General features: G+C 31.0%; 1 protein-coding gene across 3 annotated transcripts in view; it reads right to left on the bottom strand.

Annotated features, from left to right (window-relative positions):
• Positions 1–269: 269 nt before the first annotated feature.
• Positions 270–25,587, bottom strand: part of LOC111040864 — a 60,204-nt gene continuing 34,886 nt past the window's right edge. Inside the window, exons 15-28 of one of the 3 annotated variants that reach the window (XM_022324929.1) lie at positions 23,695–23,871; positions 22,491–22,751; positions 21,111–21,212; positions 19,217–19,330; positions 18,893–19,103; positions 17,629–17,833; positions 16,059–16,200; positions 8,213–8,560; positions 6,851–7,338; positions 5,161–5,293; positions 4,110–4,259; positions 3,862–3,962; positions 3,659–3,781; positions 270–3,125 (exon numbers count right to left, since the gene is read on the bottom strand). In XM_022324929.1, the coding sequence (XP_022180621.1) occupies positions 3,077–3,125; positions 3,659–3,781; positions 3,862–3,962; positions 4,110–4,259; positions 5,161–5,293; positions 6,851–7,338; positions 8,213–8,560; positions 16,059–16,200; positions 17,629–17,833; positions 18,893–19,103; positions 19,217–19,330; positions 21,111–21,212; positions 22,491–22,751; positions 23,695–23,871 (2,604 nt within the window). In that variant the 3' untranslated portion in view covers positions 270–3,076. The remainder of the gene's footprint in view (positions 3,126–3,658; positions 3,782–3,861; positions 3,963–4,109; positions 4,260–5,160; positions 5,294–6,850; positions 7,339–8,212; positions 8,561–16,058; positions 16,201–17,628; positions 17,834–18,892; positions 19,104–19,216; positions 19,331–21,110; positions 21,213–22,490; positions 22,752–23,694; positions 23,872–25,587) is intronic. The other 2 variants (XM_022324928.1, XM_022324927.1) reach the window with 2 other exon arrangements.

The raw sequence follows: 25,587 nt of genomic DNA, 5'->3' as shown, positions 1-25,587 counted from the left end.
TCTTAAGGAACTAAAAAAATTAAATGATTTTCACAATGATGTAAAACTGTTATCAAATCGTTTTTTTTTATTTAACTATACATACATAAATTAAAACAGTTAATACCTAATAGGTACCTATAAAAACTATTTATCTATTTTTTAAGTGTCGTAGTATAACGGGAATATCCTTTGGAATAAGTATATTTTTCGATTGATCATATTATGGAGTTTTCAAATATATACCTACCCTTAGACAATCGGAATTTTATAATTAAAAAATACCTAAATATTAAAAATAAATATATTTAATAGGTTAAAATGCGATTCATAAAATTGTTCACACAAAATATTTACTTATCATTAACTAAGGTAAGTACTGCTTTATTTGTTTGGATATTAGGAATCAAAATTGTATTACTGCTTAAAACATATTTAGTTTTACAACTCACAGCAATTGTTAAGGTTCTTATTTTACTGAAAACATTTTGACAATATATTATCCTGGATAGGCTTACAATAGATTAGCTATCCAGAAATGTAATAAAATTACTTAAAATTAATTTTAATTAATTTAAAATAAGTAGGTAGTAACTGATTTTGTCGACTTAAAATTAAAATATAAATGCAATAGTTTGTTCGCTTTCATAGATGTAAGTACTTAGGTAGTACTAAGTTAGTGGCTACTACCCATATTTAGCTTATTATAGTAATTCATAATGAAAGTTACACTTTACAAATAAACGAATCAAAAAACAAAAAAAATAATAGTACCCCAAATTATGGAAATGAAAAATTATTTAAGTGATTACAAATTTATAAATAAAAGCTGAACATTATTAGAAATAAATGTATGGTTTTTGTTAGAGTAATATTTTGAAGGTATAGGCATTTTTATTTAAAGTGAAAATTAAATAAAATATTTTAGATCCCTATCATAACATCAGAAATAAAAATGCTTACTATGATTTTAGTAGTTTTTTACTTTCTGTTGTTTTTTTTTTTATTATTAAACTTAAGCTAGGAATCTATAGCCATTAGCTGTTTGTAGGAGGGAACAGTTGCGTTGGAACACGTACGTGTGGCAAAGTTTTCGTTGCTAAAAATCCCGGATGGTTACCCATCGGAGAACTAGCAACGCCGACCGGTAAATACACTCAGAGCGTTTCCGCAGATTGAGCGTACTCACCAAGCCACCTGTTGGCTGTTATGTTTAACTTGCCTGATATTCAACCATTATCACCTAGTTAATGTCAAAAAATGTACCGTTAATTCGCACATTATTGTAACTTAGGTGAAATAAGTTAAATTTTAAAGGATTTTTAACTACAAATGTGAGAAATAGTAAAATAGAACATTGAGAAAATAGAATAGACATAATATTGGAGTATAGGTACCTATATCGAAGTCACAGTGAACAATTACGAATAAAAGAGTTTAAAAACACATTTTTGATTGTTTGAATCAACTAGATGGTTTTTTTCAACCAAGTGTATATAAAAAATAGATACCTACAGACAAATAATAGCTGTATTAAATAAATAACATTCTTCAAAAAAATCATTACTTTTTAATAGAATAACTGCCTCGGACTTCGGTATTCTATTTCTTTTATGTGTGGTAAAATATAGAAATCAGACCAAAGAAAAAACCATACTACCGCCATTTTAAAATTTAAATTAAAATGAAAGTTTTAATCAAGTCCATTTTTATTTCTTTGCAGGTCATACGTTATATTCACTTATACACTAGGTATAAGCTCTATCATTTTGATTATTATTCCTGCTCCCGAAGAGACCGTTAAAATTGAATCATCTTGATTTGGTACTTACATAAGTCCTTAGGTTACTCATAATATTGTCGAGCTTAAAAAATTAATCCCAAAAAAATATGTACAATAAAGTCATAGATTTCCCGCACCACATCGCCTATCTTAACTATAAGTAAGTATATGAACGTTTATTTATGAAATAGTATATAAAATATCTGTAAAGCAATAATGATAATGATGATGATAATAATAATAATAATAATAATAATAATAATAATAATAATAATAATAATAATAATAACAAATGTTAAGCTTGTATAGCATAATACCTATGTATAAATCTCTCGCACCATTTGTACTTCAATATTGCCAAATAATATTAACGTATAATATAATATTATTTCGATAAATGATTTATTTTTTGTTGCTTTAAAATGTTATAGTTTATGCTCAAATACCTCCTACTTATATTATATATATAGTGTATAATATTATATTGTACAGTCAAACAACAGTCAACAAGTGTATACATATTGATTGTAACGCAACGGTTAATTATATTATGTTGAAAATAGATTCTAACGAAGTTGTAATGAGTCATGGACTCGAGGTAAGTTTGTTATGTATAAAAATAAAATAGTTTTTTGAAGTAAAACGAGTGAGAATTATGTATAACGTGCTAAAGTGGAATATCCGAATATTGTGTCGAGACTATTGCAGTCGTCGTCAATTGTCATATAAAATAACAAAAAATAATCAGTCTATTAGCATAGCACAACCACGTACAATATTTGTTTTAATATGATTTTGAAATACGAAATAATAAGTCTTACCTAAAATGAATATTTAATTTGATTTATGAATATATTGTATTGACATTTATTTCATTTAGTTTAAAACTGCGAGGCTTTAGGCCACTGGTCTTTAAATACATTTTAAATACCAATCGATCGATATAATTTATATTGATTAATTATAAACCCATGCATATTAATCGAAAGGTATTTTAAATCGAAATTCTGAAAAATAAATTTTGATTTGCAAAATCAAAATCGAAATCATATAAAAATTTAACGAAAACATTAATAAAATATCAATAGTTCAAAACACAATAAAAAAAAATATAAATATTTGTTTTGGTTTCAAGCCATGTAGGTACATTGTATGTACAATGCACATATTGTCAAAAGTACGTAACTAGTAAAGATAATATCTACAACAGAGGATTAACATTTAATTTGTACCTAATAACTACAATATGAGCTTATATTATATAATAAAGGTAGATAATAAGTTAACCAAAGAGTAATAAGTATACGCTTTCGATTAGATTGAGTTTGATTTCCTTGTTTTGTTTTGACTTTTCAGACTTAACCTGGAACAAAAGTTTAAATATTTAGATTTTAAAGTTTTAAAAATATATTGTTAGGAACTTAATGTACAAATTAACTTTACTTTATGTTCGCAATACATGATACGTAGTATATACACAACACACGAATGTAGTTTAGTTTGTAATTTTATATATCTATGGAAAATAAAGTCAGAAACTCCAGACTTAAATATTTTTCAAATTTTTTTATTGAGAATTATCAAATAGTGGCATGAATAAATAAATAAATTACCATATTTATCATTTTTTTTTCTGAAGGTTTTACTTTTTTAAATGAAAATATAATGATAAATTAAATCTTATAAATATTTAAAGTTTAAATGATTAGGCTATAGAGTTTCACAGGGTTACCCAACGAAATGGTAATCATAACCGTTTTGTAATGACTTCAAAGTTTAAATTATATAAAAAAAGAAAATTTTAAAAATGATAATATTTTTTTGAGATAATGAGAGTAATTTACTGTTTAATAAATCACTTTGTATAAGTTAGATCTGCAACATATAGATACTCACTCGTCGTCTCCTGATAAAATTTGCACCCATTTTGGATTCGGTGCTGCAGGTCCTCTTCGGACGACTCCTGCCGGACGTCCGCCACAGCATGTTAAATCTGTCGCATTCGCAAAACCATAATTACTATTTTTTTTCAACACACAAAGTGGACAACAAACTAGATTATTTTTCATGCGATTTTAACGTAACAACTGTTTGCTTACAAGTTTTTGGCGATCGATTTGTCCCCAGAGTGTTTGTCTTTTGACCCAGCCACAGGCCCGGTCTTAAAGTTCAACAGAGTCTGACCTTCCCCATAAACGATCTGTGCACAGTACATACAGATATACATAATATTTAAACATTTAAACCATAGCGTCTAAATAGGTAATTTGGAAAAAAAAATTATAGAAAATAATATCCGTACGATACCCATATATATTATATATATGTATATGATATATATACACACTTCTTTATATTCGTATGACGGAGTGTTGTCCGACGATTCGATTTCTTCGATCAGTGGTTCTAATCGAGCCGGTCTCTCTTTAGGCGTTGATGACGTTACTACTGGAGACGAAAAGAGCGTTTCGATTTTCCGGTCTTCCTGATAGTTCACCTTCATCGGGAACGAGAAAATATATAATTATGTTCATGTACGCACAAACCATATCTGACCTTATTGGCTTAAAAGTTTTAGAACTAATATTTAATTTTGAAATTAAAACTACTTATAAAGTGGGCAGAGAAATATTTTAATCAAAATGAAATAATAAGCACGAAGTTGTGTATAAGCTGTTGTGTTTGAATAAAATGGAGAAGGAATGTTCGAATGAAGAGATAAATAAATAATATTTGGTAGATCTTCAAAGACATTTATACTTGAAAATTGATAACGTCTTCTCGACTCTCACCAACTTAGCTACAATACGGTTATCGGTCGTTCATCTGTAGCAAATAATCCGGAACCTACCCCACCTCGCTCCCAGATCGCAACCCTTAAATTCGTGAATTCGAATGAGATGTCACCGTAATATAATATTATTGGCTGTATTTTAAAATAGAAACAATACTCACCTGTTGCTATAATAGAGACCTAGAATTTTACATAAACACTGAACCACATGTAGGGTTATATAAATATTTAATACACATTAATAGTGTTGTGTTTATCGGATGTCAAGTCGCTGCAGGACGCAGGTATAATATGTGAGATACAAAAACAATAAGGAAAAACGACCGCATTGTAGCTGAATTGCCTATCCAAGGCGCCGTGTGTTGTTAATTTTGTAAAAATGACTAAAAACTATATAATATAGTATTATAATATTATGATTTATGATTTAACGGTAAAATGATCGCAATGGAAAAAAATAACGGTCACCTCTTAACCGTGCATCGGGTTCTGAGTGTATCACCTACACTCAACTTGAAGCGTTTTAGTAATAATTATTTGCAGTTTAATTGGGCATTAAAATCTTTGCGGAGCAGTTCAAACACGCTTACAACGTTTCACTTACTTCGATGGATAGCGGTGATGTGGTGCTACTGTTTGGCGTTCCCCAGAATTCTTCGCTCGATGCATCGTAGTTGTAGTCTTCGTCTGTCGGTAGACAACAGCTGGCTGTAACTGGACAAAAGTCTTCCGGCCACCTGTAGCAGAAAACAAAACGAATGAAAATCACAGGACCTACAATAAAAAAAATATGCATTGGTAAAAAAACGATACACACCAATAATAGATTCGTAGATTTGCCTTACATGCACTAATAAGATGGCAAAAGTGTGGTCAGATCGAGAGGAGAAATAATGTTATAACACGTTAGCAAATTTGACTAGTATTTGAGTTGTTTTTAAATATTTTTGTGGTTATGATCAAGTTATTTTGCTACATTTATGATCATTAAACTAAATTCATAAAAATGTGTACATTTATCAAATACTTATAGAACTATACTAAACTTATTATAACTCAAACAATTTGAGTCCAACGGAATCAATTCTGCGTTATTAGTTTTAATATTGAAACAAAGAAAAAATCATTTTTTTTTATAAATTAGTATAATATAAGAAATAAAAACTAAATTGTTCGTCTTTTCAAAAAAATTATACGATCACTCCTTCTGTCTCAAATAGCGATCATACGTATACGAGTGACGTCACTGCAGGTGCGCACGGATTTGTGCCACCGTATTATTTTATACGGTAGATATTTACATGGCGCTTTATAAACACGTAATTTCTAATTTATCTATACGGCTAGGTATACTTATTATTAATTAGTAATTATTAATTGTATCGTTAATACTTAATTTCATAGGAAATGTGTTGTACAAGCTATTCGAAAAAAGTAACCTGAAAATAATGGAATATACGTAGGTTTTTAAGAAAAACACAACAAATAAAAAATTTGAATAAATTTGAACACCAAATTAATTTTGATAAATAAGTTTGAATAATATTAGTGTAACTCAGTATTCATTTTATATTTTAGTATTTTTTTCGGCTGAAGAATGATAAATATGACAATTGATAAATGATAATATCCTATGGAGCCTAGTTTGTTATTCATGTTATTCAAATGGAATTATCTAATAAGATATAAATACATTTTAATGTCAATAATAATAAATTATAATGACCTTTAGGGCTGTGCGATAGTATCGATTAATCGTTTTTAGCTATCAATACTATCGATTAATCGATGTTTTTTACTAAACATAAACAACCGATGTATCGAGTGCATCGATACTATCGGTTAATCGATACTATCGACGTAACGTAACTGTCAGTTATTCGAACAATCGGTACATAAAATACAATCGATTAATCGATACAATCGTTAGTTTTAACACAATTGACTATCGACCACTAGAAGTGACTATCGCGCAGCTCTAAATTGACCTTATAATATCGTCACAGAAATTAATTCACTCTTATATTTTGTATGTTTGAATGCACCATATAAACATTAAACATATTGTACAAATCCATACGCATCAGTGACGTCACACTATACGTACGATCGCTATTTGACACAGAAGGAGTGATCGGATCATATTTTTTGAAAAGACGAACAATTTAGTTTTAATTTCTAATATTAAACTAAGGTATAAAAAAAAATGATTTTTTTTTTCATGGTCCTTTACTCCTTTAAATACTTTACTATTAATATGCATAGGCAATTATGATATGAAATAATATTATTACCGGTAGTCGGTGGTCGAACAATACTCTACTCTGTCCAGACTGTCCGTCGAATGGTCGCGATTCGTGCCAGTTCTGTCCAGGCTGCACGTCGACGAAAACCGAGGTTGCAGTCGAATTTGTTGTTGTTGTTGTTGTTGTTGATAATGTTGTTGACTACTACGTTGTAGCGGCGGTGATGAAGCGAGCAAAGCGTAAGGTCGATCTGGTTCAAGTCCGTCCTCGTCGTCGTCGTCGTCGTCGTCGTCGTCATCGTCGTCCTCATCGAATACGTTATCATTATCATTTCCAGTATTGTCGTTGATGTTATTGTTATTGTTGTTGATAAGGCCAAAAGGTTCACAAGGGCTGAGGTCTGTGGACGTGGACACCGTGGATGGTTTCCATTTGTTTTCGGGATCCATGTCGAGGAAAGCGTCCGGCTGCTGGTTCCCGTTAATGTCACACGTCCTCTGACACTTGTTGCACACGTTTTCAGGCACAACGGTTCTCTGAACACAGGCGTGTTATGAAACAAAAGCAAGTCGGTAAATGTTCATGTAGGCGGTCGTTGCATCGCGTTAGGTTAGGGTAGGTCATAACATGTCGAAAAGCAAGTCTTGCAATTTATTTTTATTTCAAACGCATTGCTCTTCGGCGTAATGTGACCTACCCCAAATTAACTAAATGTTAAGAATATAAATTGTGTCTTTAAAAATAACTGAGCTCAATATCTGCGTTTAGTAAAGTTTCATATTGTGGTAATATAAAAAAAACCCGTGGACAATCGCCTAAATCCATGAAGATCGTTATAGTAATCATGCAACTAACAAAAATTCCAAAACTTAACATTCAGTGACCAGAGGTTGGAAACTTTATTACGATGTTTCAGTTTCAGTTTCTGGGTCATCTGAATATTATTTTTGGATTTTGGTTCTAAATTCGGTTCTATAAGATAATACTTCATGGTTCTGGATCTGAATTCGTCTAATTTCGAAGATGAATGTTTTTCAGGAGTTGGGTGACGATGTATTTATTGGATAATGACGTATGATAACTGATACTTGATTTACTTGGTAGGTTTATCAAAAGCAAATATTAAATCAACTAGGTAAATATAATATTATGATACTGAAATAAGTTTTTTTTTTCATTTAAAAACTGAAAAATACTGCTGTTCTATTATTTTTTATAACGAGGGTTCCTGCATAAGTTTTTGAAATTAATACATTTTCGTTCGAAGGCTTCTGTTTTAGTTCCGGTATTTTCGAAATATGCATTTTTCTGATTTTGCTGTCCAAACAGTATTTTTAAATGAATGCTCACCGACTACGTACCGCGTAGATTTAAGATTATTATTAATTTACTATCATAATATGTACGTACTTGGCTGTCGTCCGGACTACTGACCACCGACAATGTTTCCGCCGCCGTCGCGTACTCGATGATGGCCTCAACGCCGTCCCTGGCCGCCGCAGCCGACGACAACCGACGTTCGATCTCCTCCCGTTTGGCGTTCATCTGTTCCGCGGACCACAGTTCTAAGTCATCGACATCGTAACCACCGTCGCCGCTGCTGCCGCCTCCGCCGCCTCCACAACTGCCTCCGTCTAATAAGCCACCTCCGAGTTCGCCCTTTATCCACTGCGATATGTGCAGCGCCTTGCCCTTGTTGCACGTGCTGCTCTTGGTCATCCTCTGACACCTCTCGTCCACTAACGATGCGGCAAAAGTCTAGAAATCCACAGACGGAAAACGATGCAGTTGCATTTTTGGTGTTTTTTTTTTTTTTGGCCATTTTTCATAACGTTTATATCATGCTATATAGCTAGGCGTGTCGGAGGAGGTCGTCGGTACATACAGTGTGAATGTATACTGATTTCGCGTAATAACCACACATTATACATGGCTAAATAGTATAATATATTATATACGTGTACCTATGTGTATACCTATATGTATAGGTACAATGCTGTTTATAATATGATATATTATTATATTAATCGTGGGTCATATTTTGGGTTTAAAAACACTGCCTATTTCAGTAAATTTAAACAGACATAATCACAAAACTGAAGGAATAAGAATTAATAGTTATAGTTAAATAACTATATATGACGTATCATAGACATTTCAGTTGAAATCGTTTGAAACATGTGCAAACAAAAGCACAAAAGTTGACTGTGCAAACGACAAAAAGTAAACACCTCGTGTCAGGTATATTTAGTGGTATACAGTACACCGAGGTATGAATTACTAATCTGTGCGAAAAAAGTAGGTATACAATATGCATGCAGTCTTGTAAAGAATAAGTTTATTTTGTACTCGGAATTCTTTTATAAATAAATGAGTGAAATGTATTCTAATGCAATTTTTTTGTTAAATAAACAAACCAACTATTTTAAGGGTTGCAACATTACAACGGCTACACGATGAGCTATAATCGAGGTTTTTCGTTTTCGTACAAAAGTTAATCTTGAAACAGACCAGTGGGTTTTAATTTATAAACACAAATATTTTATGCACTATATTTTTTTTCGAGAAAAAGTACTCGAACATAAAAAGGAGAAAAGAAGATAATTTCTTTCTGTCCAGTATAGGTATAGAGTGTACCTCGTCATTGAGTAGTCACTGTAATGTATGTGTTAAATTTTGAATTCAAAGATAAATTATTGGACAAGAAAAAAGATTTCTAGCGAGAACGGTCTATCAGTCTGTATTCCTAAGTATATTTTATGACATATTTATATTGCTAACATAGTAATTAACTTTACTATTAGTAATAAGATAAGTTGAATGAATTTTTATTAAAACCATTTGATTTACTATCAATATTTGGTTATTATAAAAGTACCCATATGACTATATACTTATATCAAAAATAATTACTGTTATTGACTTTTAAGTCAATATACTGACTTACCGTAAAACGGTGTGAATAAGTCTGTGCCATAAATAGGCAATAGCATAATATTAATCTTTTTGTTTTGAAAAAGTCGTTGTGTATATAAAATGTAATAATATACGTGAGATTATCAAATACCCAAAAAAAATATTTTTGTATTACATAAGGCGTAATCTTCGTTTAAATATCTAATTCGTTCAAATTTCAAATTAAAATGTTTGTAAAAATAATTGTGCCTTGTTTTTTTGGTAATTGTATGAACTATATATGAGGAACCATGTATTAAAGTTTCAAGCCTTAGATATAAAAATTTAGCACTTAAAAAATATTGACCTATAAAACCATTTTTAATTTTCCATGAACTTGAGAAATGTTGTAAAAAGTTGAACTTCAATGTTTATAGAAAATTGGGCCTATGAATCTTTAATATGGTTATAAAACGCATGAGGAACTTTATATTAAGTTTTCAAGTTTTTGACTGGGCAAAAATGTATAGAACATTTATAGAAAAAAAATTTTAAAATGTCAAATGTCTTTAATAGCTTCAAATATTTTGAGAACTATATGTTTATAAATATATTACAATATAAGAAAATCGATTTTGATGAATTATTGTTAAGAGCAATAATTCCCACTTTTAATAATTATTAAGAAAAACATATACTTAAGTAATGGGGATTGTTTACTTACATCCCAGAGTACCAACTAGATTAATTTTTCTACCAGAAAACATATTGAAGTTGAAAATCAAATTATTTTTTTCTACTTTAAAATGTATGTCCAAGCACACTGTGACACAAAAAAAACTGCATATCATTGTAAAATTAATGCATTCATCACTTAGACCAGAATCTAAAAAATTAACGTATTCGGAATACGTATTATATGTATTTTAATATTTTATTTCTTCAGATTAATATTCGAATACAAAAAAAAGTATTAAAATACTTTTATTCGAATACTTTACAAGACATGTATGCATAAGTTGACAATAATAAATTTGACCAGCTTACATTATACCTATTATTATAAATTAACCATGTTATGATATTTTATGTATTAACAGTTACATATTATTATAGGACCTAAACAATTATAAGCGTTTGGCGGTACAACATGCTCTTAAGTTCTCTTTATACTACAGCGTTGTATATTGATCGATCGATGATTTTTCCCGTAAAAAAAAACTCGAATTGCGTGATATGATGCGTGCTGATAAAAAAGCTCACGCTGATGCACGTGTCATCCTTTTTCTATACACATTATGATGTACCTACTGCTGACATACACAAGCGAAACTATATGTAGACATTTTGGATTATCGGAATGCTGCATTTATAAGGACATAAGATATTTAACAGACTGTCACCCGAATCGTTTATTTGTTTTAGAAATCAATCATTTCAATAAAACTCAATCATTTCAAAATACATTAATTCAACTAGCCCAGCAGATACAAATAAGCGCAATTACGATACAGAATGAAATAAAAATAAAAAAATTCCTAATGATTGTGTTAAATTCTTAAATTATAACTTAATTAATTAATACTATCTGAAAAGCTAAATATAAAAGTGGGTTACAATATGTCGATAAATAAAATCACTAAACAATTAGTCATTACAGTTATCAATTTTGATAGCAATTGGAAATTGTCATAACTAAACAGTATGTAGGTACTATACATACTTAGCTCCAACTTAAAAAAAAAAATGGTCCTTGTGGTGCATCAGGGTTATTGAAATATCTATATTCGGCACCGGTTATGTTATGAATATAAAACATGGTCATTGTACAACCATCACTCGAACACAGCTACTCGTTCGTGAATTATGCACAAATATAGGTACGAATACATAATTATGCACAAATTGTGTGTTTCAAATATTCTATAATGTTGTAATTAATAGTTAAAATATAACGTTATATATTTGTACATGTTTAATTGATTTATAACGACTCAACACTAGTTACCCTTTGGGTAATTTGGGTTCAAAAACTATATATAGGAAACTTTAGAAATATAAATTCGTCTTGTGCAGGTACAACTGTACCCGGAAACGCATGGAACCTATATGCGTATGCTCGAATGCTTATTTTAATATTATTGTCCACAGTCTAACCTCTATATGGATGTACTGTATTAGTTATGAAAGATTTTGAGTCGACTTTGAAAAATAAAAATCAAGGGGTGCAAAAACAAAGCCATGTCAACTGCAGGTGGTATGTTTACTTTAAACCACAGCGCGTCGTGCTTTGGATTGACAAATCTTTTTCGGCCACGATGCTCGTGTGACCTGGTGCAGTATATTATATTTGCATAGCTTGTAGTAACATCACACACTTTATAATAATATATCAACGGAAGTTTTTGTTTAACTCAATGCATCAAATAATCAAGCACGAATGTGTTGTGCATGCTTAAAAAAATAATATTACAGGTAAAAAACACATATCTGCACATTCTCGCACACTCAAGAAATCGTTTTAAATATACGATTTTTTTTTTTTGTATACATGCATTGTACATTATTTTTCCCTTAATATAAAACCGTCGTTCATCGTTCCACAGGCATTCTTCGGCGAGGTTGCTGTAATAATAGCTGTAAACAAGAAAAATGATCCAGCTACTATCTAAACGGTAACAATTGATTTGGTGATTTTAGAAATCGTTTTGTGCGCAAGAAGCATCATGGTCTTCTGCAGCTGTGAGATGAAATAAAACGACATACTATTATTATTTATTATTATTATAAACAAGGCGATTTATTGTAAAGCTTAAAAAGCACTTACGTGTTTAGAAATATTTTTTTTATTTTTTTTTTTCACAGTTTTAAGTAATTTTCAAACGCTTTTTTTGAAAGAACAAATAATGTTCTCAATAACAAAGTTATTATATTTTTTTTAGTTTTTAAACGTGTCGAATGTCTGCATACTTTTTAAATATTCCGAAGCAAAATATCTTTCTGAGAATTGTAATTCAAGTTGAGAAGAATGTTTGTGACAAAAATATTTTTTGTAATGACTTAAAACTATGTGAGAAAAATAGTTCCGAAAACGTTAATACTTATCATTATAATGAGTATACCATTAAAAGATTCACATTGCTTAGTAAAATAATTGTCGTTAGTGTGAAAAGTTTTTACCGTTTAGATAGTTCTAAACAATGAGTGTAAAAAAAAAAATTTGACCGTATTCATTGTTTGAAAACATTTTTATTCATTGCAATTTAGTACAAATATTTCAAATTTAAATTAAACTACAAAGATAATTTACTATCAAAAACGATATGTTGACAAATACAAATCCATCACGTAGACAAGTTGTTCAAAACTTTCGGGACGGAAACATTTACACTATACAAAACATTTTAGTTTAATACGTATATATATCATGATAATATATGACATTTACGAACAGCGAACTACTTAAAACGTAATATAGTATATTATAATTTTTAATATATCTATGTTTTAATATTTTTAAAATATTATAAAAAAATGTATTTTCAATAAATATATACCTATATTATAGCAAATATATTTTATGATTATGTACACTATGAAATTTAAATATCATTAAGGAAGAACAAGTTCACGAAACTCGCCAAAACGAAATTCCATTGGCTAGTATAAAGTTTTACAAAAAAAAAAAGACAGGCAGTACCGGAGTCTATTAAAGGTATTATATTATAATAATGTGTCTATAATTAATATTACTCTAAAAACGAAATTGTAGAGAGCTACACGCTAATAGTTTTAGTAGTATACCTAATTATTTATAATTTAAGCGGTACAATATCATAAGTGGATGTGTATTTATAAACATAATAATATCATAAATTATTATTATATTTTGTTAATGAATTTATCGATTTCGATGTTTCAATATAGCATTATCGGTTTACAACTACGCAGTAATTAGACTTACAAATACAGTAATTAATCATAATGCATGTATACAAATATTATTATGTGAGTGATTTTATCATGATCCGCCTATTCCCGGCGTCAAATAGATGCTGGCGCCCTGTGCTCTAAATGTTTACTCTAAACGGCTACTAGATAAACTGGCAAAGCCACTACGGTATTCAAATAATAATATTATTTCTACGCTGAATATTAAAAATATTATTGATTACGGGTATTTAAAATACATATTGCAGTGCCAACAACTATACGTATACAATATTAATATTATTATTACTGCTGCCGTTCTATATAACATAACATATTGTATGAAATTATTTTTTATATAGGTATAATATATTTACACTGCAGTGACGTATTTGAGCTGTGATTGGGTGGGTGGGAGTGGGCGTTGATCTTTTTTGTATGATAATTATTGCATCTATTTACTATATGATGATGAAATTGTCTGCTTATATAATATGTATAATAATAAATAAAATATCAAAAAATCATTTGTGTAACAGCTGGTGATCTACTACGGGATGGTGCAGATCTACCAATTCTATGCAAGTGAGATCTACCACAAAATTGAAATAAGTACAATTTATAATTAATTTCCTATTAAAAAGAATGAATTCAATGTTGTTAAATTCTAGAAGTCGACGAACGGGGTGGGGCGTGGAATGGTAGCTGTCCGTGTCAAACAGTTTTGGTATTAAAAAAATAATAATAATCACCCCTCCTTGGATGAGCTTCAGATACGCCACTGAACAACATATAATTAGTAAGACATGCATTAATATACAATCGACATAAGTTATGTATATAATATTTTAACTGTGCAGCTATTTAGGAATATGACAACTATAATATGTAATATGTATGGTTCGCTACATAATATGGTCGTTCGTCGTACGGATAGAAGTTATGGGTACGGTTAACATATTTTATATATTAACGGAAAATATAATAATACTATATAGGTAGCTTTCATTTCTAAATAAAAAAAATCTGTTGAGGCGTGCCTCACCTTTATGTAATATTATAATTTTTAACGAAGTCCGTCCACACTCGACATTAAAATGGAAAATCGCTGCGGTTTCATCAAAGGAGTTTACCTATACCTGCTGCATCACGATAATATATTATTCAATATGCAGTGCGTTATAGCCAACGAATAGAAGAGGTTCGATAATTGGTTATTTTGGGTTGATTTTAATCAATTAATTTAATACCATTACTTATGATTATATTATTGATTGTTAATGGTTTATCAATTTACTTTTAGTAGGTAATAACTATTACTATGTATATTATTTTATTCTATTAAAATAAAAGTTAAAATCTAAAAACGATGATGATCTTTTTTTAAATTATTACTACGAAAAAAAAAAATTTTAATTGTGTGAATATCAAAAAAAATTGTGTAAGGGACGATCAATGTTTTTGGCAGTATCTTGTTCGTGTCATCGACACCGAGTGCTTTATATATTACCTATACGATCAGCCGATCGATAATTAAAACGACATTAAATGTTATTATGACTGTTGGAGCACCCTATATATTTTTTGCCGTTTTAGACCAAGAAGTGGAAGGTTAGTTTATGTACTTATAGTATGTCTGATTACAGTTATGAATGACGTTTGTGTATGTATGAATTTACTGTAACTTCTTCTTTAAGCAGGCTTTTTTCTACTTCTTTCTTAGATTATGTAAGAAAAATATTTATTGTTTTTTTTTTATAATTTTACAACCTTAAGATCAAAAACATGAATATGATTTTCAATTCCATGTATCTATTAAGCTGTGCACGTTAAATATTTATCTTACAAAGTTTAATCTGACTGCTGGTGGTAGTATAATGTAGTTGAATTTATTTTTCGGTTTAGTAGTTTCCACTAGGAAATTAGTGAGCTGGGTAATTTTAGAATTTCAAGCGGTCTTGGCTCTCTCGCACTAACGTTCATTAATAATATATATTATATACACTTATACAGACACTCCGCATACGTACGTACAACATACAATAATAGATTGAAAATATTTCAAATTTTCGGCTCCAACAGCCTTGATAACAATAATTATTATTGTTATGTGGGCAATTCATTTATACATAACATATATTATGCAGATATTTATATTATTATATACATCGTGTATAAAGGCTCGTAAGTGTATAATGACATAATATTATGACGTGTGCGATTATCGGCGAGCACACGATTCGCACATATTTTACGGGTTAGGGTCGTTCCCGGGCCCGAACGGCAGCAATAGTGCTATCTAGAACCTCGTGGGGCTGCAGCATCTATTCGGCCGGGAAACCGAATCTCAGGACGGCGGACGGACGGGGTAACGGTCGGGTTCGGTGCCGGTAGGCGTGGTCGGGTTGCTTAGCGAGAGCTTACACTGTACCTTTAGCCTGTCCGCGTAGACGTCGTCGTCCAGTGTGGCCAGCGAGTTGGCCAACAGGTCGTCCGGCGAGTCCGGTGGTTCCGACGACGACTGTCCCCTACACTTACCGTCCGGCCCGAATGCGTTTTTGTCCATTGTCAGTCTATGAAACGCAAACAAACAACAATAATGTTTATACATATTATAGTTACCGTTTTACACGATAAGAATATAGATTAATACAAAATACACAATATATTATGTAAATAAATAAATAATTATTGACGATCTGATTATTTTTGTATACATTTATGGCGTAGATTGCATCTTCCCCTCTAATCCCTGAATGACCCAAAAAATTACTGTCTAAGTAAATTTGTTTTGTTCCGTATCTACAGTTTAAAAACGAAACTATCATTTTGAAATAACTCTTTAAATTGTTTACTTTTATAGCATTTTTTGGAATTTTAAGGTCATTTTTTCACAGTGAGTATTTTTTCGTTTATGTTTTAGAAGAATAGTTACAATTTAATTAAAATTTATTATAAGCCACAATACAAAAAAATTAATTAGGGGTTATTTTTTTTTTTTTGCTTCATCGTTTGAACTTATAATTTTTTTTTTAGCTTTATACTAACAATTCTATGAAGCTAATAGTTACATTATTTACAGTCGTGACAACACTAAATCACCTGAATTTAAATAATACAAATAGATTTTTGTTTTAATCATTAATTTAATATTTAAAATAATTTTTAAACGTAATTTTCTTATTTCTTAGAATATTAAAATCCACTCTTGAATTATTATTATACTATTATTACTCTAAAGTGTGTATTATGTCTGGAGAAAGGTTGTGTTAATGGTTTATGCGTGGAGGGGAAGGGGGTAGTGTGGTAGTCGACGATTGGCTTGTAGGTTTATTTAATAATTGAATATGTAATATATTACATTATAGTTGAAGTGGCAATAATGGGCATCGTTTAAAAATTGCAGCTGTTCAAAAAAGTTTTATTCGACCCTGCACTCCCTCTTACCCCATGAACCACATCGACGTACTTCAAGCTCGTTCATTTTAATAATATTATCCTTTTAATACGCATTGCACCAGACGAGGTGTCAGGAATTGCCGACCTGTTAAAAATCCATAAACATAAAAGTGGGTTTTTTTAATGTTACGTTAGTTATGATTCAACAATACCGCCTGTGTTTATATGTTCTATATTTTAACGAAACAATTTTGTTCAATTTTGATGGCATCATTTGTCGTATTATAATAGTACCTAACTTCCTTAAACAGTTTTATGTTCCATTATATAATTTTATTATAATATATAATTCACATTTGAGTAGGCACTATACCACTGATTGACCATAGACAATCACCCGCGATTGTACCTATAATATAAGTAACAACCAAAAGGCACTACTTGAAACACGAAGACGGTCCTATAATACTCCTAACATAAGTACAGGGTCGTTTTGACTTTGCGTCTGAAGACTGATGTGGGTGGGGATTGCACAAGGTCTTAAAATGATTCAATATTGTTCAATTAGTTCCCAATGGGAAGATGTCACACGCGTCGCTTACATTTGTCTCTGAATGAGATTTTGCCACACAGCTTTCAGTTCGGCCTTTGGCGCTCGGAGCACGATCACTCTTCCTTTGTTTTTCGGCAATCTTGAAAGAGTTCCTGACAGATCGGCAAACAGAGGACTGCATCCGGTCATGGCCGGACTACTGTGACACGACGACGTATCCGACCCACTGCTAATTACCAACCGGAATTCGGTATCTGAAACGACGAAAACGCGCAGTTTAAAAATGTGTGTTATTAATAATTAAATAACTATACATACACAGTCGTAGTTTTTACACGCGAAACGTCAACGCTTTAGAATAATAATAATAAGTATTATTCCACCCTCTCACCCACGAATCAAATAAACTTTCTCCGTGCAGCGGAAACCGTTACAACACCGTTCCGTTTATAATATTTTAATAAATAGAATCGAGTTTGATTAAAAATACTTTGCAATAGGCAGAGATTAGTGATGTCTTATAGATACTTTTGTATACTGCATCTTTTGTAATTTGTTAATTTTGTATCAAGTTACTTTTTTTGTGTCTTGTATCGCATTTCTTATGGACACTATAGATATCCAAATTAAGTGATTTAATATTATAATATTATAACTAAAAGTTTTTTTTTTAATTAACAAAGTACTGAATAACTACAATTTTTAATATTTATTGTAATTTGAAGCGTACAATACAAATTACTTATGAAATTTAAAAAAAACAACCATATCACACCCAATCTAACCTAACCAAATAATGGAGTATACGTAAACCCCTACAATAGCTGATATGGAGTATAGATAAAGGCTATATTTATGTATACCTAAGTAGGTAATTGTTTTCATATTACTATTAATCTCATTAAAAATAAACTTATCTACACCTGGCATCATAGATTACCATACGTGTATTTTGAATTTAAATTATATTATTATATTTTTGTAGGTATATTATACAAATACTTCTAATTATAGTGTAATTATTATTTGAAAAAGTGTATTTATAGTACCTATCTAAAAGCAATAAAAAGGATCTTTTGGGACATGTTGAATGTGTCTTGTATGTCTAAAAGTATAAATGTATCATGTATGTATCTACTATCTAGTATTTCACCGATCCTTGGCTATAGGTAATTTATTTGTGGCTTACGTCCGTTAGACGGTGCGAGTGTATTTATTTGTTACCTACTTAGATTTAAAATTGTTTTTTTCAAAAAATAACGTACTGGTGAATCGCGTTCACTATATTATAGTATGACATCATATTCACTTACCTTTTTTCTTGACAGAGAACTGTGTTTGAGCAATCGAGGACAGCGGCAAGGGTTCGTCGGTTACAAATAACACGCGGTCCCTGCTGACTTTGGTGAACAACAAAATGTCGGAGAACAACAGCGCCCAGTACGACCTGACCGACCGTCCTTCAACGCGGCTCAGGTCGCCGGCGAATATCCAATGACGGTCCGGCGTGTTCAACGTAAAAGGCTGCCAAACATCGAAACAATTATTATGGAAAACATGATGTTACACTAAAACATGATTTATTGTGACAATTTGACGATAATTTAATGTCGCCGTCATTGCTGCGGTATACTGACCTTGCACCTGGTGAATACCAAACGGGCTTCCAAATCGTTGAGCGACAGTAAAGGCTTACCGTCCACTTCCGGTTCCATCAAACCGGATTCCACAGTTATGAACCGATATGTCGTCTAAATAGATAAAATCAATATTATCACCGCATACAATATTATTGTTATGGCGTTTAAATCAGGTATTGGCCGACATCGTCATGCGGTCTATTGTAGTTTGATTGCATCGTTTACACAGCGAAGAACTTACTACTAATTTGTTTTTCTTATAAGTAAAATGAAACAAACTTTTGTTCATATATATTACATAACACGTTATATTCTCCGGTTCTCTATGCCTCTATATATACTTCGAACGAAACGCGATGTGCATGTTACTGACGTGGTGACAGATATTTTTATTGTTTCGGTCAGCAATATTATTAGGTATATTAATATTGTCAAAACTGTTGTATGGATGATAATATTTTAATATTTTACAGATAATTGTTTGACCACATTAAATACTCGACCCAAGTTAATCTTTATTATTTCAATCGGCTCTTTCACCTTTAAAAATAAATATTGTGTAGATGCTAACTTAGGCAGTTTTGTGAATTCAGTTAAAATTAAATACTTTACCCTAAATACATCAATATTTTCACACCTCAAACATATGAAGTATCTTATTATATATTGCGCAAATAAGTATTACAGCAGTGAACGTTATTGTTAGTATACCGTTGGCTTGTGTAGCATAAATTTGCCATCTCGTTATGTACGTAATTGATATTTATTTTTTAATACATGTTTAAACCTCGATGTGAATACCTACACCAGTGACCTGCCAGTTGGAGGGGTTGGGGGCTCCAGCTTTACCAGGCATTTCTGGAAACTGTATTATTAACATTCAATACATGATCAGTGCTCAAATTTGTCCAGGAGAGAGTTCTTAAATTTATTTTGCGAACCTCAACTCAACATTTTTTATTGGAAAGGGACGACGACACAACCTAATCCGAATTCATTTTTCATCAATTTTTGATTTAAATTTTTGTCAATGATACTGACGATAAATTAACGACAAATGTACAACATATTTTAATTTCTAATATTTATTATTTAGTTTAGGGCAGTGAGGCTATTGGATAAAATGTCTGTTCGCGCCACAATGGTTCTACATGGTTCAATAGTCAATCCGTTTGAGACGGCCAACTCCTTCTGTGCAACTCTGAAGATCTCTCTTTTGGCCGAACACAATAACTAACCCACAGAATATATTCTATAAATACATTATGGGTACTCGTATTGTCTCTTTTAAATAAGGTAATTAATCAGTAACTAATAACTTCGTAGATGTTTTGATCATAAAATAAAATTACTTTTTAATCGACAACAAAATAGAATAGATAAATATTTAGGTTATTTAGTGTAAATCCATACTATCACTAATAAGAGTTATATTTTTAATATATATATATAAAGGAGAAATGTAATGTTTAAAAAAATAGTGATGCTGAAAAACTAGAGAAGCCTGTGGCCTGTGAGAAGTTTGAGGAAAGAAACCTACAGATCTGTATTAAATAATTTTGCACTTGAAACGCAGTTCGAAATTGTAGGATTGGTCTACTTTACTTAATTTTTAATTATTCGGGTACTGTACATGAGATTTCATCACCACGAGGAGTAAATATATCTTAATAACTCTTAATGTTTACAACGAAAATCGAAATGTTAATATACTTAAGTAAATGGGGTGAGTAAATTCTATTAGTTTATTCAGTCTATCAGCTAGATTCAACTATATAGGTATCACGTGTACCATATAGTTATGTGAGTAGTACATTTTCGTATTTTATACATTTTTTTATGACATTTGAAATATTTTCAGTGATAAAGAATGATATTATTCAAATATTACCTGCATTTCGTGGACTATATGTGACAACGCTTCAAAACCTTCGTCGTCGTGTTCGGTATTGATTTGAATGAGTTGCATGCATTTTAATACGTTTCTGTAATGCTGAAAACAATATGACACAAAACAAAGAGTATGTAATATTATGACGTCGCGTACCATAGTCTATAGCTACTTCACATATGTAGTGTTTAATATGTTTTATATGTAGTGTGCAAGTTTTATAAAAATACGATATAAACGGGTAGGTAAGTATAATTATTATTGATAAAAGATTCACCAAAGCACTGACGATATAAAACAATCAACGAAAACACACATTATGTATAATAACAGTATATATTATTAAGGAAATTAATTTATATAACCTAATTTAAGCCTCAATTAAATGAAAGCCAAATACAAAACAATGTATATTAATAACTAATGGCCTAGTAGTTGATGTTTTTACGAACAATAAAAAATTATTAACAAATAATTTCCACAAGTACACGTGTTCCGACCAAACCGTACCCCCTCCCCCACAGTAAAAAACCGGCCAATAACCCAAGTTGATGCCATAAAAATAAAAATAATTGTACAAATTTTAAATTACATATTATGTATAAACATTATATAGAAAGATTCACTGTAAGCATGCTCACCGCGCACTCAGAATGTTTCGTTTAAAAACGAATTTATTCATATTTTGATTTATGGAATTTTTATCTACATATCCTTCTTAGGGACCATATCTTCAAATACTTTTTATACTATTTCACTATTTAAGGAGTGTCACTTGGCTATATCATTTTTTTTTTATGAGAATCACTATGCTTTTAGCAGATGTTTGACGCTTTGAGCAGATGACTCTTTTTAAAACTACAGTGGATGGATATAAATCGGAAGGTACTAAGATTATTAGTTAAATACTCAATGATAATATCTTTGGCAGATAAGGGGGTTAATGATTTGACAATACGAGTGTATACTCGTACCTATTTGTTTACATGGGATATGAAGTATGTCCTAATTTTTTCTCTAGATTGAGAATCATCTCTCTGTTAAATCTGCAAAATCAAAGTTTAATTTTACTTGAGTGCCTATTATTGTAAATTTTGTATTTACAGACTGTATAATAATATCATATTCTCAATACAATCTAAAAACAGAGCTACCGGCTTTATACGAATATATACACATTGTTACGCCTAATCTATTATATTCGTTATTATAATATATGGATATGAGAATATATATTATTGGACGTTTAAACATGGCATTTTAGAAAACGTTAATCGATACACAGTGAAAAATCGATAAAATAAATTATCATCTTTGATCATGATACTTGATGCACCCAGCTGGTAATGAGTTTAATATTATGCAGGTATAGGTACTTACCTCCAGTGGCTTGTGAATGAACGTGATCAAATCCGGCCTACGGTCGGGTATGGGAGGGTCTTTGATCAGCTCCAAAAAACTGGGATTTCGTATTTTTTCCACTAGCACGCAATCCGCTTGAATGATGCCTTTGCAGTACTTGTAATAGGCACCGTTGATCTGATCGATTTTCTTCACGTATGCCTTGCACGTGTTCCGCGCCAGCATTTTCCAGTCGTTGTCGATTATACGCTCCAGGGTGTCTTCGGTGGTGCGCAGCAGCTAAGGGACGACAGATTAATACGGAAAATTATATCATAATCGTATGTATTCCCGGAGGCGTGATCCCAGGAATTCTCGGGGGAAGGCTTGTCGTCGCGAATACCCACACTTAAATGCGGACGACACGATATCGCTGTTATTTCATATTTGGTATAATAATACATAAATATGTTTGTAAAGACTTTAAACGTAAAACGTTAAAGTTCTGTGACGTGCCTCACCATATCGTAGCAGTACTAATGGGTGAAATATTTATAATACATTCGAATGTACAGGTACACGAGTAACTGCAGAGTGAAGCGATTCGATTATTTTATTCTGGGCGGGTTTATCTACATTATCGTGAAGTGGAGACGAATTGAGATTCAAAAATTTGGCTATAGAAGTATTTTATATCTAACGTCTAAAATTTATATCTATAGAATAGCCAATAGGTATGTTTTTTAGATTATTATGATAAAAAAATGTATTTATAGTTGTACCCATTTGTTTGTAAAGGTCTTAATAATGCTCGATTTTCATTAAAAAATAATGACCTGAGCGTACTTGTTCACATATGCTATAATTAAATAATTTATTTAATAGCTATCATACCTATACAATTGTCATTGACTACACATACATTTATAATGTATAAATATATATTAAAGTAATAAAACAAAATGAAAAATAAAAAATAACCCTGAAAGTCTAAACCCTTCACCGATTTATCATTTTGAATAGCTTTGTTTTACGTCGTTATAAGTGACTAAAATACAAAATACACATAAGTCATAAATACCCATATATTATGTGACATATACGTGAAAAAAGAGAACCCGCTCTTCATAGTTCCGTCTTCACGAGTTAATTGAAAAATAAGAGCGATGCCGTGTCGTCGATTAAGTCCATCATAATTATAAAATGTTTAATAAAATAATTTTATATCATGTTGTATGCATACCTCTTGAACGTTTTGAAATAGCGCCGCGTGTTCTTTGGACTTGAGCACGTCTTTGCGTTCGGCCAACGGCAACAGATACCTCCCAATTCCGAATTGTAAACATAACACGAACTGTTGCTCGGCCGTGAGAAGTTGATGAATCCACCTCAGTTGCGAGTCCATATCGCCGGAAAGGTTCTTAACAAAAACGTTACGGTACATATTTTAATCAACATCAAAGCCGTATCTTTTTACACCATATAATAAGATGTGATCATTTACAGCTAGATTTTCTAACCCAACCCAACGACGGTTGACTGAGCAGTGAATATGACTATTATTATGATCAAAAACTTAAAATTTTCGCATGCTAAAAAAATTGTCTCGAATAATAAATAAACTATAAGCTTATAAATGAGATAAATGTTCGTAAAAATATTTGTTTGATAATGCAAAGATAACATCACGAAAACAATCAATATTTGACCTATATACGATTTGATAGATTTATTAGCGACCCAGGTTCAAACACATATTGAAGTAATGAAAGCCATATTCGCAGATGCGCTTCTTCGTCGTACAAGCGACAGTTTCAGAGTTCAAAAACTCGAATAACGTGAAATACACCTAAAAGGTCGACTGCAGATTAGTGGTAAACAAGCGTATAATGATAAGTACCTACACTGATTAATGGTTATAAATAAGTTAAAATAACATTGTGAATTAAAAATATTTGTTGTGAATATTGATAAAAAAAAAAACAATAAGATTAATGCTTAACAAGTCGATAGAAAAATACGATATATGAGACAAATACCAAAGTAGATTTAAAATTCAATGAACCATCTTGATGAGTGACATTAAAGTTAATATAAAAAAATTATATTTTTACATATTGAAATTAAAAAGAGCAATATTTGTAACTAAAGCATGATTGTATATTTGTATGTGTAACATACTAACATTAATACGATTATCCTATATGTATTGGTCTTTTTAAATGTAATTGCTTTTGAATTTAATTACGAAACATGAGTAGTACTCATTGAGTACCTATCATATATTTGCAAAATGTAAAATAAATATTATAAGTTGTTGCATAATAATTTTTAAATAACCGAACTGCTCTAGTCAAGTCGATCCGAAATGAATTTTAATTCCATATTATTTTAATTTTATTTCCGCCATTTTGTCACATTTAAAATTCAAAATTATTTGTCGAATAGTTGTTTGTATTTATCATTTGCGTACCCAAAATTCAAACATGAGAAATATAAGCCTGTAAAATACATATTATTAGGATTTAAGTGCCTATACTAACATTTTACGGCCATAAAAGAAGTGGACATTTCAAGTGTACGCATTTCGCACCGAGTTATTGGAACGTATACATATTATTGTATAGTCGCCGAATAAATTGAAAAGAGTTATACAATATGATATTGGCCCAGTGACAGTTTTTGTTTATTTAAGTTCAAACCATTTTTCTGCCTTCATTTCATTTACATATACGAGTACCTATACGTTTTTTGCGTCCTCGCTAAAACGATTCACCGTTACGATTGTAATTTAACATAATACGATTAGGTTAAAATAATAATTTACATTAATAGTACGATATTGTGTAATATTGTTTTCCTCGACGTCATTCCAGGTTTTTTTTTTCGTTTCTAGCCACAGGGCCTTTTCGAATGAACGTCAAGTCATTGATTTTTAAATACGCGTCATAAAATTCTTGTAATCGACGGTACGACGAGTGTTCTACGATACGCCCCGCGGTGTTCAGACTTTTTATCCGGGCCATGGGGTCTATACAGCAAACGTACTTTAAACAATCTCATCACAATAAGTCATAAAAGTCCTGAGCAAACGTCAAGTGGGATTCGTTCGGTTTGCGACGTGGCTGTGTATTTT

Source organism: Myzus persicae, unplaced genomic scaffold (assembly GCF_001856785.1).
Source record: "Myzus persicae strain clone G006 unplaced genomic scaffold, MPER_G0061.0, whole genome shotgun sequence".
In the NCBI taxonomy this organism is placed as follows: domain Eukaryota; kingdom Metazoa; phylum Arthropoda; class Insecta; order Hemiptera; family Aphididae; genus Myzus; species Myzus persicae.
The sequence above is the reverse complement of the archived record's forward strand: the minus strand, read 5'-3'. Positions and strand labels throughout refer to the sequence as shown.